The sequence below is a fragment of the Calidris pugnax genome, unplaced genomic scaffold (assembly GCF_001431845.1).
Source record: "Calidris pugnax isolate Ruff unplaced genomic scaffold, ASM143184v1 scaffold341, whole genome shotgun sequence".
NCBI lineage: Eukaryota > Metazoa > Chordata > Aves > Charadriiformes > Scolopacidae > Calidris > Calidris pugnax.
The window spans coordinates 1,215,134-1,227,540 of record NW_015091149.1 but is presented as its reverse complement, the minus strand read 5'-3'; the positions used below and the strand labels follow the sequence as shown (position 1 = coordinate 1,227,540).

At 50.3% G+C, this 12,407-nt stretch overlaps 1 protein-coding gene across 1 annotated transcript; it reads right to left on the bottom strand.

Moving 5' to 3' along the window:
* Nucleotides 1-607: 607 nt before the first annotated feature.
* Nucleotides 608-11,979, bottom strand: CCR7 (chemokine (C-C motif) receptor 7). Its single transcript, XM_014959105.1, has 3 exons — nt 11,888-11,979; nt 6,225-6,274; nt 608-4,604 (listed from the first exon to the last, which is right to left on the bottom strand). Exons 1-3 carry the CDS (start codon nt 11,895-11,897, stop codon nt 3,540-3,542), a joined length of 1,125 nt encoding a protein of 374 aa, XP_014814591.1. The 5' UTR covers nt 11,898-11,979; the 3' UTR covers nt 608-3,539.
* Between the last annotated feature and the right edge of the window lie 428 nt (nt 11,980-12,407).

Genomic DNA, 12,407 nt, shown 5'->3' with positions numbered 1-12,407 from the left:
CTTGTGTTCATTTAAAAGTAATCGTGCCACGTTGGCCAGCTGGGGCTGCGGGGCTGGACTGGGTGGCTCGTCCCAGCAAGGGATGGCTCGTCCCAGCTAGGGATGGCTCATCCCAACCACCATGGCTGGGCCTGCTCTTACTGGATGGCTCGTCCCAGCAAGGGATGGCTCGTCCCAGCCACCATGGCTGGGCCTGCTCTTACCTTCTCTGGAGGAGTCCCGGCCACCAGAGCCACTGCCTCTCCCTGTGAGCAATTGTACACTAATATAGGATTGCATGAATGACTTGTGTTAATTTAAAAGCGAACAATAAAATGTTACAGTAGAAAAGTTTTCACATAAACATTGATAAGTAGCCATTGGGTATATCCAGCTGTTAAGGCAGTTGGGTTAATAGTTGAAGTAAACCAACTTTTTTTCTAAATAGTTTATTTTACTGGCTCTTTGTTCCTGCAGGGCAGTACTGACATGAAACCAGGCTGAGGACAAACAGCTCTTGATGGGACCAGAAGGGTATGATACGAACTGTCATGATACACCCTGTGGAGGAAAGATAATGGAAAAGTAAAGGTATTTTTTAAAATTGTTATAATTTATTTTCCACAAATAGCAAAATACAGTCAGTTTTCAGACTTCAGTGGGAACCTCAACTTAAGATCTTAGGCCAATGTTGACATGATTCATCTGAATAAGTGGCAAATTCGTTCTGCCCATTAAATTAAAAGAAAATAAAGAAACTGTGCACTCTGAAGTCACCGCTGTCTCGTTGAGGAGGTACCAGATGCAGCTGTCCCAGGTGATGCTTTTAGTATCTCATTTGTGTAGAAGCAGCTGCACGTTTTCCTATTTACAATAGGTCTAGTGAATAGGGACCTGAGGACTTCCCAGTTTGTAGAAGCGGCATGGCTTTTATCACCCAGGAGACAAGGACAACCACATGTGTCAGTGAAGCAATTCTTCTAGAATAAGTTAGGTGAATGTATTTTGCATAAAGAGAATGAGTTAAAGCAGTGTATTTTCAGGGTACATTCATGTATGTATTTAACTCTTTTCTGTGTAAAGCAGCTTTACGTAGATGAACAGACATTAAGAATATATTGTTACTGTTGAAGGAAACTAGAAGGACCCTGTGGTGTGGGCACTCCTTGCTCTGGCAGAGTTCCTGTTCCCCAAGTGTTTTGCCTGAGGAAGGACAATAGGGACAAACCAAGAACAAGTGACTCTTTGGTGTCAGTTGTAACCTCCCATTTCCAGTGACAGAGAAGCAGCACTTCTGTACACATTACATGGGCATTATGAAAGAAAATGTGTGAAACAGCTGGGTGGGATTGTCCTTCTGCACAGAGGGGTCACGTGGAGCAGAATGAGCTTTCTTCCTGAATCCCAGCTCTTGGCAAAATCCCATAGCCCAGAGCCAAATGCCTTGTGAAGAAGAATGTATTTAATTGTGATGGCAGGCAGCTATATTGCTGGGAACAGGGTCTCAAAACCAGCTCATTGAATTCTTCCCTCGGAAGGTTGATTTTAATTCTCGCGTCTCTAAAGCAATGTTTTTCGACCTATGATCCGGAGAGTTCCCTGTATCACTCTAATGGATCCATGTGTGGGACTGGAAAAAAAGTATAAATATCTTTTTAGGAAGCATGTTTTGCTCTGTGTGCTCCTGGGAACATGCCTGACAGTCTCCACCGAGGTGCTCTCTGGAGGGTGAGGTGCCATGTCCCCGCTGAGTTATCCTGCTCCTGCCCAGCACCCAGAGCGCTTCCTGGCCAAGACCTTTCTCTGCTGGTGCTGGTCTCTGGAGAGGGCTCTGCACTTCAGGGGTGAGAGCAGGGAGCACCCTGGTCAATAACAGATGCACAAACAGTTGCAGCAGCTCCTCCCCAGCTGACACTCAGATGTCAGTGACAGCACTTCCCAGGGGATTCATCTGTCGGTAGGAATCTTTGCTCTTCTGGTAAATGCACCGACTGGCACTACAGTCTGGGCTGCTTTTCAAGGTCTTAGTTTACATGACAATAATCTGTGTTCAGCTGTCACATTCCTTTCAAGTACGTGACCCTGGCAGTATCTTCGACACGTGACTGTCCTGTGCATTCACATCAAACCACAGTGAACGGCATCTTTATTAGCACTGACAGTATGAACGCAAACCACATTTTCAATAGCTTATAAGTGAAATAAGTATCTGACTTGAAAGCCAGCTGCTGAAGGCCTTCTAGAAAGGCACGCTGGTTGGGAAGGGAGAAGAAAACCCACATGGGTGTTTTATCTCTTGAGGTCAGCAAGCAGTTGCGCAGAGGGCCCCCACACGTGTGTGAAAGTCAGCAGCCCGTGTCCGCAGCGGCCAATAAAGCCAGGAACAAGGAAGCTCCAGATGCTGGCAGTGGTTGGACCGTGGGCACGGCTCTATCCTGAATTGCAGTGTCTCGTCGTAAGAAATGGATTTGCCCTGGGCTTGAATCTTTAAAATCCTGAGGATTCTGGCACACGTGCTTTATATCAAGCGAGTAAAGAGTCCCTTTGCACGTGGGAGTAAGGGTGATGTTGGGACAGGCTGGATGGCTGGGTGGTAGAAATGTATTTTAAGCACCTGGATTGGTGCTGAAGTGCCTGTTTCTTAGTCCAAGTTTGCAGGCTGGGTGATTGGAAAGACATTGGGGTTTTGGAACTCATTTGTCTTTGTGCAAGAAGTTTGACTCTAAACCATGGGAGCCACCCCTGCATCAGCCTCCTGCAGGCGGGTGCCTTCTCAGAAGCTGAAGGAGACTTTCTTTCTGGAGTGCAGCAGCATTTCTAAAGAATTCAAGGCAACGTTGGGATGGAACAACCTGTGCTCCTTAGGATGCACCTTCTTTATAGGTGAAACACCAGATACAGGCAGAAATGAAGTGGAATATGTACTTTTCCTGACAAACGTATGAGTTGCCACCATAATTTACAAAGTTTTTGAAATTATTTATATGTATAGAGTTAGTATTAGTTATGGAAATGTCTCGCTTTGTGGGGGAAGGCAGAGCAGAGAGTTGTGTGCCAGGATAGTTCACAGCTTATGTTGTGTTTTAGATGAAGCTTGAGGCTGCTGGGGCTCTTCTGTCCTGAAGACTGAACCAGTGCAAGGGGCATTGTTACTGCAGGTGTAGAAGAGCAGTAGGTCATCTGGTTGAAAGCAACATTCAAAGCAAGGACGATGCTCTTGGAAGTTCAGTATTTGTTGCTTTTAGGGAAAACGTTCAATTTTGAGCGTTTCTCATTTTGACTAGGAAAGACTAAAATAAAGGTGAAATGAACATGATAAATTCTAGACTCACCAGTCTCCTTCTCCCTTGCTTTGCTTTAGTCACAGCTTTATGGAAGTTTCTCCATCCATGGGAGAATTGGTTAGCAGTGCTCCTTGCCTGAAATACGGGAAGGCTCTTATTTTTGTCTCTTACAGCTCCTTCCCTATAGTGGTGGCAGGTCTCACTCTGCCAGCAGTTCAGAAGAGAGAAAGTGTACAAAACCACTCCAGCTTGGTCAAAGCCTGCCTGGAGCTGGGCTCATGGGGAGAAGGTGGTGGTGGTCTCAGTCTCCATGGCGAAGGAGAACCTCTTGCTCTCGCGGCAGGTGGACAACTGCCAGAGGCGCTCCTGGCTCAGGCAGCCCAGCTCCTTCAGGAGCTTGAAGAGGTCGTTGCGGAATTTGACGCCGATGAAGGCGTAGAGGAAAGGATTGAGGCAGCATCGGAAGCAGGCCAGGGTGTAGGTCACATCATCTGCCACGTCAAGCTTCTTGCTCTCCTCACAGGAGCTGGTGTGGTTGAAGGCTGAGATGGTCTTGGCCAACATGACGCTGTTGTAGGGCAGCTGAAAGACAACGAAGACAATTACCACGGCGATGATGACCTTGATGGCTTTATTCTTCTCAAAGTTGCGGGCCTGGAGTAATGTTTTGATGATGATGAGGTAGCAGACAGACATGACCAGTAGAGGAAATAAGAAGCCAAAAACCATTTGGGACACTTTGATGCCGGTGTTGAAGGTCTGCAAGTCGTTAGCGATGATTGAACAACGGGGATGGTCCCCTGAGTTATTGACACCGCTGTGAACCAGCTCGGGGATGGAGAGGATGAAGGCCAGGACCCAAATGAGGACGCATGTGACCTTGCTAATGAATATCATCCGGGGACGGAAGCGGTGGGCTGAGGCAGCCTGAACGATGGCAAAGTACCTGTCGATGCTGATGGACAGGAGGAGCAGCATCCCGCTGAAGAAGCTCATTTTGCAGATGCAGTAGACAGCTTTGCAGGCAGGCTCCCCAAAAAGCCAGTGCATGGCTGCGCTTGTGGCCCAGAAGGGGAGGGTCAGCAGGAAGAGGATGTCTGCCAGAGCCAGGTTCAGCAAATAGATGTCCGTCATGGTCTTCAGCCTCTTGAAGTAGATGTAGGTGAGCATCACCAGCCCGTTGCCCAGCAGCCCCGTGAAGCAGATGAGGGAGTACATGGCAGGGAGGAAGGCAGCACGGAAGTTACGGACTTCCTCCTTCTCGCACAGGGTCTCGAACAGGTTGTAGTCGATGGTGCTGTTGGAGTCATAGTAATCGGTGACGTTGTTCCCGGTGCAGAACTAGAAGAGGGAAGAAGAGAAGAGTGTATTGGGGAGAGGTTCTGTGCCCCTTTGTGGCTGGGTCTGGAAGGAGTCCCCGGCCACAGAGAAGTTCCAGGGAGTTCCCAAGCCTTGGCTCACACGAACATCACAGAGCTGCTGAGGTCTCGTGGCTGAAAACGTTTCCCATAAGTATGTGGGGTTTGGGGATTTTTGGGGGCTCAGAGTGGGAATTCCACAAGAAATGTTTCGTGCTCGGCCAAAGTAACACCTGCGAGCGATCAAGCGTGTGGCTGCTTTCCAGGAGGTTTCAGGCCCCACGTACAGCTGTGTGTACGCCCTCAGCTGTCGGGGAAAATGTGAGAAGCAGTACGTCCTTCAGCCTTCTCCCTCTCTCGGCGGGGATGGCATTTCTGCTTGACTGAAACTTGACTCGTTAGGCATTTTCTAACCTCAGTATTCCCTCCCTTCTCCCATCCGAGATAACCCCTGTCACTCGTGTCCCCTTCCCACGTGTGGCAGCGCTGAAGGGGGTGCAGTGTGGGGCAGCAGCCCAGCATGGTGAGCACGAGGGTCTCCCTGGGCTCCCTGGTCCTGCTGCCACCCCAGCCCCGGCCAGGGGAAGGGGAGACAAAGCCAGAGCCCCCTTGGGCTGTTTCTCTGCTGGGTTAATTGAGGTGTCAATGGGATGGGGAGGAAACGCAGCCCGTGAAGCAGGAAACTGTTACCGTGCCGGCGCGGACACGCCGCCGGCATCTCATTCAGGCCCCTGCCCCTGATTTAAGTTCTGATTATTCTCTTTTCATCTTCCTACGCTGCCATAACCTTCAGGGCAGAGTGAGCTTGTGGTTATCTGTGCCCTGCTTTTCTGTGCCTCATTAGTCTCCAGCACCTTCTCTCCGTTGCTCAGAGATGAAAGGTTTCCCCTGGATACCTGGGCCTGTTATCGGCGAGTATCTTCGCGCGCTCTCCATCTCGGGCAGGCTGGGCTTTCACCACATCCTGCCTGCTCTCTGGAGACACGCCGCCAGACGTGAAAGGGAAAAGAAGTGGGCTGCAAACCTCTCCCCGCGCCGCCGAGCCTCTCGGAGAGCCGGAGCTGGGGCCATGGTGGTGGCAGAGGCTGCTCTGGTGGCTGTGGGAATGCGGGCAGGTCGTGGCACAGCTCGGTGCTCTGGGGTCTCCTTCCCACCTCAGACTCGCTCTGAGCAGGAACAGGCAGAGGAAGATGCTGAGCTCTTCCTCCTTGGCCCCGTCAGCTCTCCCACACCAACCCCACTTAAAGCTCAGCTCTTTGACCGGGCTCTTTCCAAAGAGCTGGGTCTTCATGAGCACTCGGCGTAGGGTGCTCTCATCTTTCCTCAAAATGCTCATTTTGATGCTGGAGTGGCTCTAACAGCCCAGGGCATCTTAAAAGCACAGTGTATCTATTGTTTCTGTTCTCTCTCTGTGTTTGTTCCTGTTGTTTGTTTTTCCCCTGGCTCCCAGCCCCGCTCTGTCTCACGCCCACCCTGTCAGTGTCCCCCCATTTCTCTGCGGGCCGTGGGTGGCTGCTTTCTGCCTGTCAGGGTTCTCGAGGTCTCTCTTTACCCACAACACAAATGCAGCTGGATTTCAGCAGGGCTGTTTTTAACATCTTACCTGAAAAATTAGAGGGAGGCTGAAAACAAGGGTGACCTGTAACCGCTTGCCTGTGGAAGAAGGAGACAGTGTTAGTGTTAGCGGTTTCCACACAATGCTCCCTGTGAGAACGCAGCGATAGCGTGGTTGTCCATGGCATTCTCACCCCAGAGCTTCCTGCAGTTGGGTAAAGTAAAACCTGATGAAGGTGCTAATAAAATAAGTTACTGTCAGAGCACGGAATAAGTCTCAGGAGTCGGCTCCCCCCGGTTTCATCAGGAAAGGCTGATGGCTAAGCACAGTTGACTCGTGCACAGTGTAACGATTTGTATTTTATACATTATTTTTTTTCCTACAGGCAATCAGCATCCCATCTCCTGTGCTGGGCTCTGAGCTGGGAGGGTGTAGTGTACGCTGCCTGTGTAAAAACCTGCACCTGTAAGTGCAATAAATTTGGGCCAGCTGTTCCCTGACAGCGCGGTGCCGGGGCTGCAGGACAGGAAAGCTCTGCTCCCTGCAGGATGTATGTGACTGAAGCTGCCTGAAATTTATTGCTTGTCTTCTAAATGTCAGGGTTGGCTTCTGCTGCCTTTGGATGGGGAGATACAGGATGCTGACAGCTGGGAGGAAAAATGAAATTCAGAGCCAGATGTGATAATGGCGAGAGCGATCTCGGATGAACAGCTCTTCCTGCTGTGGTTAGCAGAGGCACGGAGGTCAGTGAAAGCTTTCTCCGTGCTCTATTTAAAGTACATGCTGGCATCTACCTCAGGCAGCCGTAACTGACAGTTGCCCAAGCCAGAGAAGGTGATCTGGCAAGGGTGAGAGAGCCCTGACCTCTGCCTGCTCTGCTGTGAGCAGGAGATTTGTCCTTCCCTGAGGGAGACCGAGCATCACGCTGCTCATCCCGGGCTGTCACCCCGGGCACTGGCTCATTCCCCATGCTGCCCCTCCATTCCCTGCCCATTGTCTGCCCCAGGGTCCCTGAGCAAGGCTGGGGCAGAGGTGGGAGATGTTTCTTCTGGGGAGTGTGGCTTTCTCCTCCTGGCCTGTTTGGTCCTAAACTTGGCTGATTCCTTTGCCCGCCCCGTGCTTCGCAGTCTGTTCTACCCTGCTCTGGTCCCTTCCTTTGAGACCCCCTTTGTGCCCTCCCCTGCTCGGCCAGTCTCCTTGTTGGGTGTTGCTCTGCACTGGGATGATGAACTTCTACTGCTTCAGGTGACCAGCCGTTGTGCCAGTCTGCCCAGTTTGTCACATGCAGTAGCATCGTTAATAACAGGAACAGTGACTTTGGTATCTGTGATTGGAGATGCTTGTTTGTCTGCGAGCAGCGATATGTGGGTGAGAGACCCTTAGCCACGTGTGAAAAAACTTTGTATTTCTCCTCTTCAGAGCCTGTGTTTGAGCTTCCCGCTGTGTTTCATAGAAGTTTCTGCCTCATCTTCCCCCTCTTATTTTAATCTTTGGTGCTCCTGCAGCTGAGCCTGTGTTTGAGCTTCCCGCTGTGTTTCATAGAAGTTTCTGCCTCATCTTCCTCCTCTTCTTTTCATCTTTGGTGCTCCTGCAGCCGGGTGCTGGGTTGTGTCCATACACCCCTCTCTGAATCCTCCCGGGGGAATCAGAAAAGCGTGATGGTGCATCGTTAGTGCTGGGTACACTCAGGAAGGGAGTGTGCCATGGTCGGGCTTGTGGGGTACCGGGGGGGAGGCTGGGCTAAAGGCTTCTGTCTGTGCTTTCTGTGCCCCTGGCTTTCACCCTGACCCGTCCCAGGCTGCAGTAAGAGGTTTGTAGCCATCTCTCCCGCCGAGCGGCTGATGTAACTTTTGCGTATTACGCAGAGGAAATACACTGAAAGCCACATAAACATGGTAAATTTAAGCAAGTCTAGATTGTAACTACCTCCCACCCCACCACCCCCCCACCGCCTTGGACGCGGGCACAAGGTCCCTGAGCCATTGGAGTCTTTAGTCTTCTGTGCCACCTTCTTCACAGCCTGCTTTCCAGGGGACTCCTGGAGCTGATGCTTACATCTCCCTGTACCTGTTGGTGGACAATAATTCCCTCTGCTGGCCCATCTCGGCCACTTGGGCAGGGGAGAGGAGCCCCTCAGCCCGCAGAGGAGAGGGAGGACCCCAAGGCTCCATCAGAGCCTTGCCCCCAGCCCTGCCTGGTTGGCAGTTTCTCTTGCCAAGGACACTGTGCCGCCTAGCGCCAGGCTGCAGCACCGGGCACTTGTCCCCAGGCTTGGGGACATCTTCCCCTGCTCCTTCTGCATCTCCCCTTCAAGCCCCAGTTCCAGCCCAGCCCCTGTTTAATCCGAAATGTCATGAGAGCACAGCCCTGGTGAGTTGCTGTTCTTATTTTTTTCTTAATTCTGGGTGAAGCGCCCAGCGAAGCGGGACTGGTGAGTGACTCAACCACGGATCCTGCAACAGTTCAGCAAAGAATCATTCCTTTGAAGATTTCACACTTTTTTTTCTTTCCCCTCTCAGTTGCTGTTTCACGTGTCTTAAATGTCAAATTTTTTTTGATTTAAAAAAAAAGCTTGTGCTGTTTGTTTCTCCCCTATTTTTGTCGTCCCTGTCCCCCCCCCCCAGCCCTCAGCTTACGCATTTGCTGGGGCAGGACCAGTGCAGCACTGCAGCCTCGTGGTCTTCCCACACCAGTTTGTGGAGCCAGTCCCTGCGTCACCAGTTTCGGGCAGACCGGCCAAAACTCACTTCTCTCACTCTGGGGGGGTGGGGGGTCCAGGACAGTGTGGGGGGAGGGAGCAGAAGCAAAGGAGTTGCCGAGAGGAAATGAGACACGCTCTGGAGTTTAATGGGCAGTTTGAGGGACCTCACTTTACTTTTTCTTTGTCTTTTTTTTTTTTTTTTTTTTCCCCTCCCCTCGCAGTTCTCTGCTGCGGGTATTTTCCTAAAGTTTTGTTCCTCAAAATATTAAGAAAAAAAAAAAACCCTCTCAAAAGTCCCCGCAAGCAGTTGAACTGGAAACCTCATTTATAAAAAGACAACAGAAACCCATTACAGATGAGTCAAAATACATTATAAAGCCCTGTGTCACCCTGTACCCCTCGGCTGGTGCTGCAGCCTTTGCTGCAGCTCCCAAAAGTGCCCTCCTGTCCTGTGGGACCTGGGGAAAAGAGGAAAGGAAAATCGCTCCATGCAAATGGAAAAGGGAAGGGGTTTCTCTGCTGGTGAGGGCAGGGGGAAAAGGGGCAGCAGCCCGCCAGTTTTGAAGCTTTCTCCCCAGAGTAAGCACGAGGGTGGGATTCACCCCACTGAGCTCCAGCTCCGGTGCTGAGGGATGTACCCAGTGAAAAGTGAGAAGTATTGGTGAAACCGAGCGGAGCAGCTCTGGCTAAAAACTCGTGGGGAAAGGATGTTCTGGTGGCCAGAACTGCAGAGCAGAAGTTTCACTCCCCAGCCCCATAGTACATCTAGGCAGCGAGTAACGTACTCTCTCCGTCTTTAAACTGGTTTCTGGTGCCTCTTCAACATCAGTATAGTAGGCTTTTGGGGAAAGAACCGGCTATTTCTGAGAAAAATTAATCATACTTAAATGATACAATGACTGTTGGCAGTTAAGAGCTCAGTGCTTGTTCTCCCCCCCCTTCCCCTCTGCTTCTCTCAACTGGCAGAGGAAAGAGACCATCATTTCAGGAGTGAGCAAATCCAGTGAAACTAAGTCATACTGGTATTTTGTGTGCTTATAGATCTGGTACAGAAGAAAGTTAATTATTATTTGCCTCCACCGCTTTTAGGAAATTGTGAATCAAAAGATGAGATAAGTTAAGAAAAAAAAAATTTCATTCTTAAGCGACCCAATCAGGTTTCCTGTCTCACTACTTCAAAAAGTGATAATGTTGTGCTGCTTTCAGTGCTGTGAAAGAGTTCTTTTGGCAGATTCCTCTGAAATACAACAGTAGAACAAAAAAACCCAAAGCAGGAGAACGGTCATACTCTTCTTGGCAGGTTCTCACTAATTCTGTTTTTTTCTTGTCATCATTGACCTTTACCAGTTTGCTAAAGCCAGAGTAAGAGCTGTGCCCCCAGGTACTGAACCCCCTCAAGCAAGAAACTGCAAAGTGCCTGCTTGGTGCTGGGGGGTCCAGGAGTTTGACAGCGGGGAGCGATGGTGAATGGGTCCCACTGGGTTGTGGTGCCTTGGGTGCAGGATTGGGGGTTGGACTAGATATCTCCAGAGGTCCCTTCCAACCCCATATGATTCTATGATTCCAAAATTCAGGGGTTTCCTAAGGCACCGAGTGAATCCCCAAATCACTGCTGGCCCTGCAAGAGGAGAAATCCCTGCCTGGGAAATGAGGACTGCTCGGGGGGTAAAAAATGAGGACAAGTTTTGGGGCTGGAACAGTAGATGAAGATACAAAAAGAAGCGGTTCTTTTCCCAGCTGTACCAGACTGCTCTCTGGGGGATTTTGTGGGGGTTGCTTTAAGTTTTTGCATCTTCATTTCTTCGAAAAAGGAGAGGGCAGAACTCCCCCGTTCTCGTGCTCCGGTCTAAGGCACCAGGAGGGAACGGGGTACTGGGATCTCCGGGTAATTTAAAGCTCTGGTTTGGGAATATCCCAGAGATGAGGCAGTGACACCTCCTGTGTCATCCTGCTACGAGATTTAATTCATTTCACCTGGAATGGGGCTCTACTGGGATGAACTCAGTGGTGACTGCCCCATCCCTCTAACCATCCGCATTGGAGCTCTGACCGTGCTCTGCCCCAGAGGGACTGGGGAACCCAGTCTGGGTAACCTGGTTATAAACTAACTTACCCACCCGAGCTATTGCATTTCTCCCTCAGCCACGCTGGGATCAGTTTGCAAATATTGGAGCAATAAAATAAATAAAAACAAGTAAAAAAAAAGGAATAAATCACAGTCTTAGAGGAAAGAAGAACCTGCATCTTCTCTGCCGCATCTCCCGCCCACGGAGCCCTTCCCACTTATTCCAGCTCCTGGAAGCTGGTGCCTGTGGAGCACCAACAGAGCAGTAATAGATGGAGAAAGAAAGCCTGGAACTTTGAGCAAGAAGCAGAAACAGACTGTCCTGTGCCTCCTGGGCTGTCGTGTGCCAGAGAAGAGGCTTTGTGATGGGGTGGTCCATGGGAAAACAGACACGGGCACGCGCTCAGGGCTGTTCCAGCTCAGAGCAAACACAAACCTATGGCTTTTGCAGCAGTTTTGTTACTGCAGGAAAGAGGCTCATTAATAGAAACAATTTGCATAAGACTGGACAGACTTAGCCAACAATAACCCCTGATGTTTGCTCCTAATTCTTTGATTTATTCACTGAGTTAAAATATTGCCAAGGAGATAGCACTGCCTCACTCTATTTTTGTGGGGTTTTTTTAAGAACATGGAAGAAAAAGTATGGATTATCTGAGAAGAACTCATTCACTTTGGGACAGAGTAGCCCCTTGAAGTCCCCTCCAAGCCTATTTTTGGTGTGTGTTTCTGCAGCAATTGATTTGAAGTTTTTAAACATTGCTTTCTTTTTTTTTTTTTAATAGTAATTATGAGGAATATGAAAACCTTTCATATTGTTGAAATCCTCCATTAAGAGGATTAAGCACTCTGTTAAGAGTGCTTCATCTCTGTGTCACGGGGTGTGAATTTGGCTATTATTAGTAAAGCTGAAGGCACAGCCGAGGCTGTGGAGCAGGTACTCACCACCATCCATGGTCTCCTCTCAAGCTGGGATGAAGTCACAGGGTTGCCCAGAGCATCCTACGTCCCAGCGCAGCCCCAACGCGCCGCGGCTCCCTCCAGAGACCCTCTTTGGGAAACTCACTCTTTTATACTTCCTACCCCTCAGCGAGAAGCTCATGACGCGTCCGGGTGTCACTGACATTCAGTAGACCCTCCTCCTCCTCCTCCTCCTCCTCCTCCTGGTGCCTGCAGCAGCCCAGGAGAGTGGTGCCTCGGGGCTCCCCGGTGCCTCCTGAGGGCTGCGCACACGCACGATGTGCGGAGACTGGGTAAAACCAAGTGGGTTCTGCTTTTGCACCGACACACGAGAAATGGTCTGTGGTGAAGGGACAAGGGGAACGAGTCCCCTTCTTGTTTCCCCTCCTCTCCCCGGCAGATCCTGCTTCATCTGCTGGAGCATCCACCAGAAGCCAGTGCTGTAGGGGATGGGGAGCTCCTCCACCAGACCCTTTCTGGGGAAGGGGTTCAACTACCCCATGAA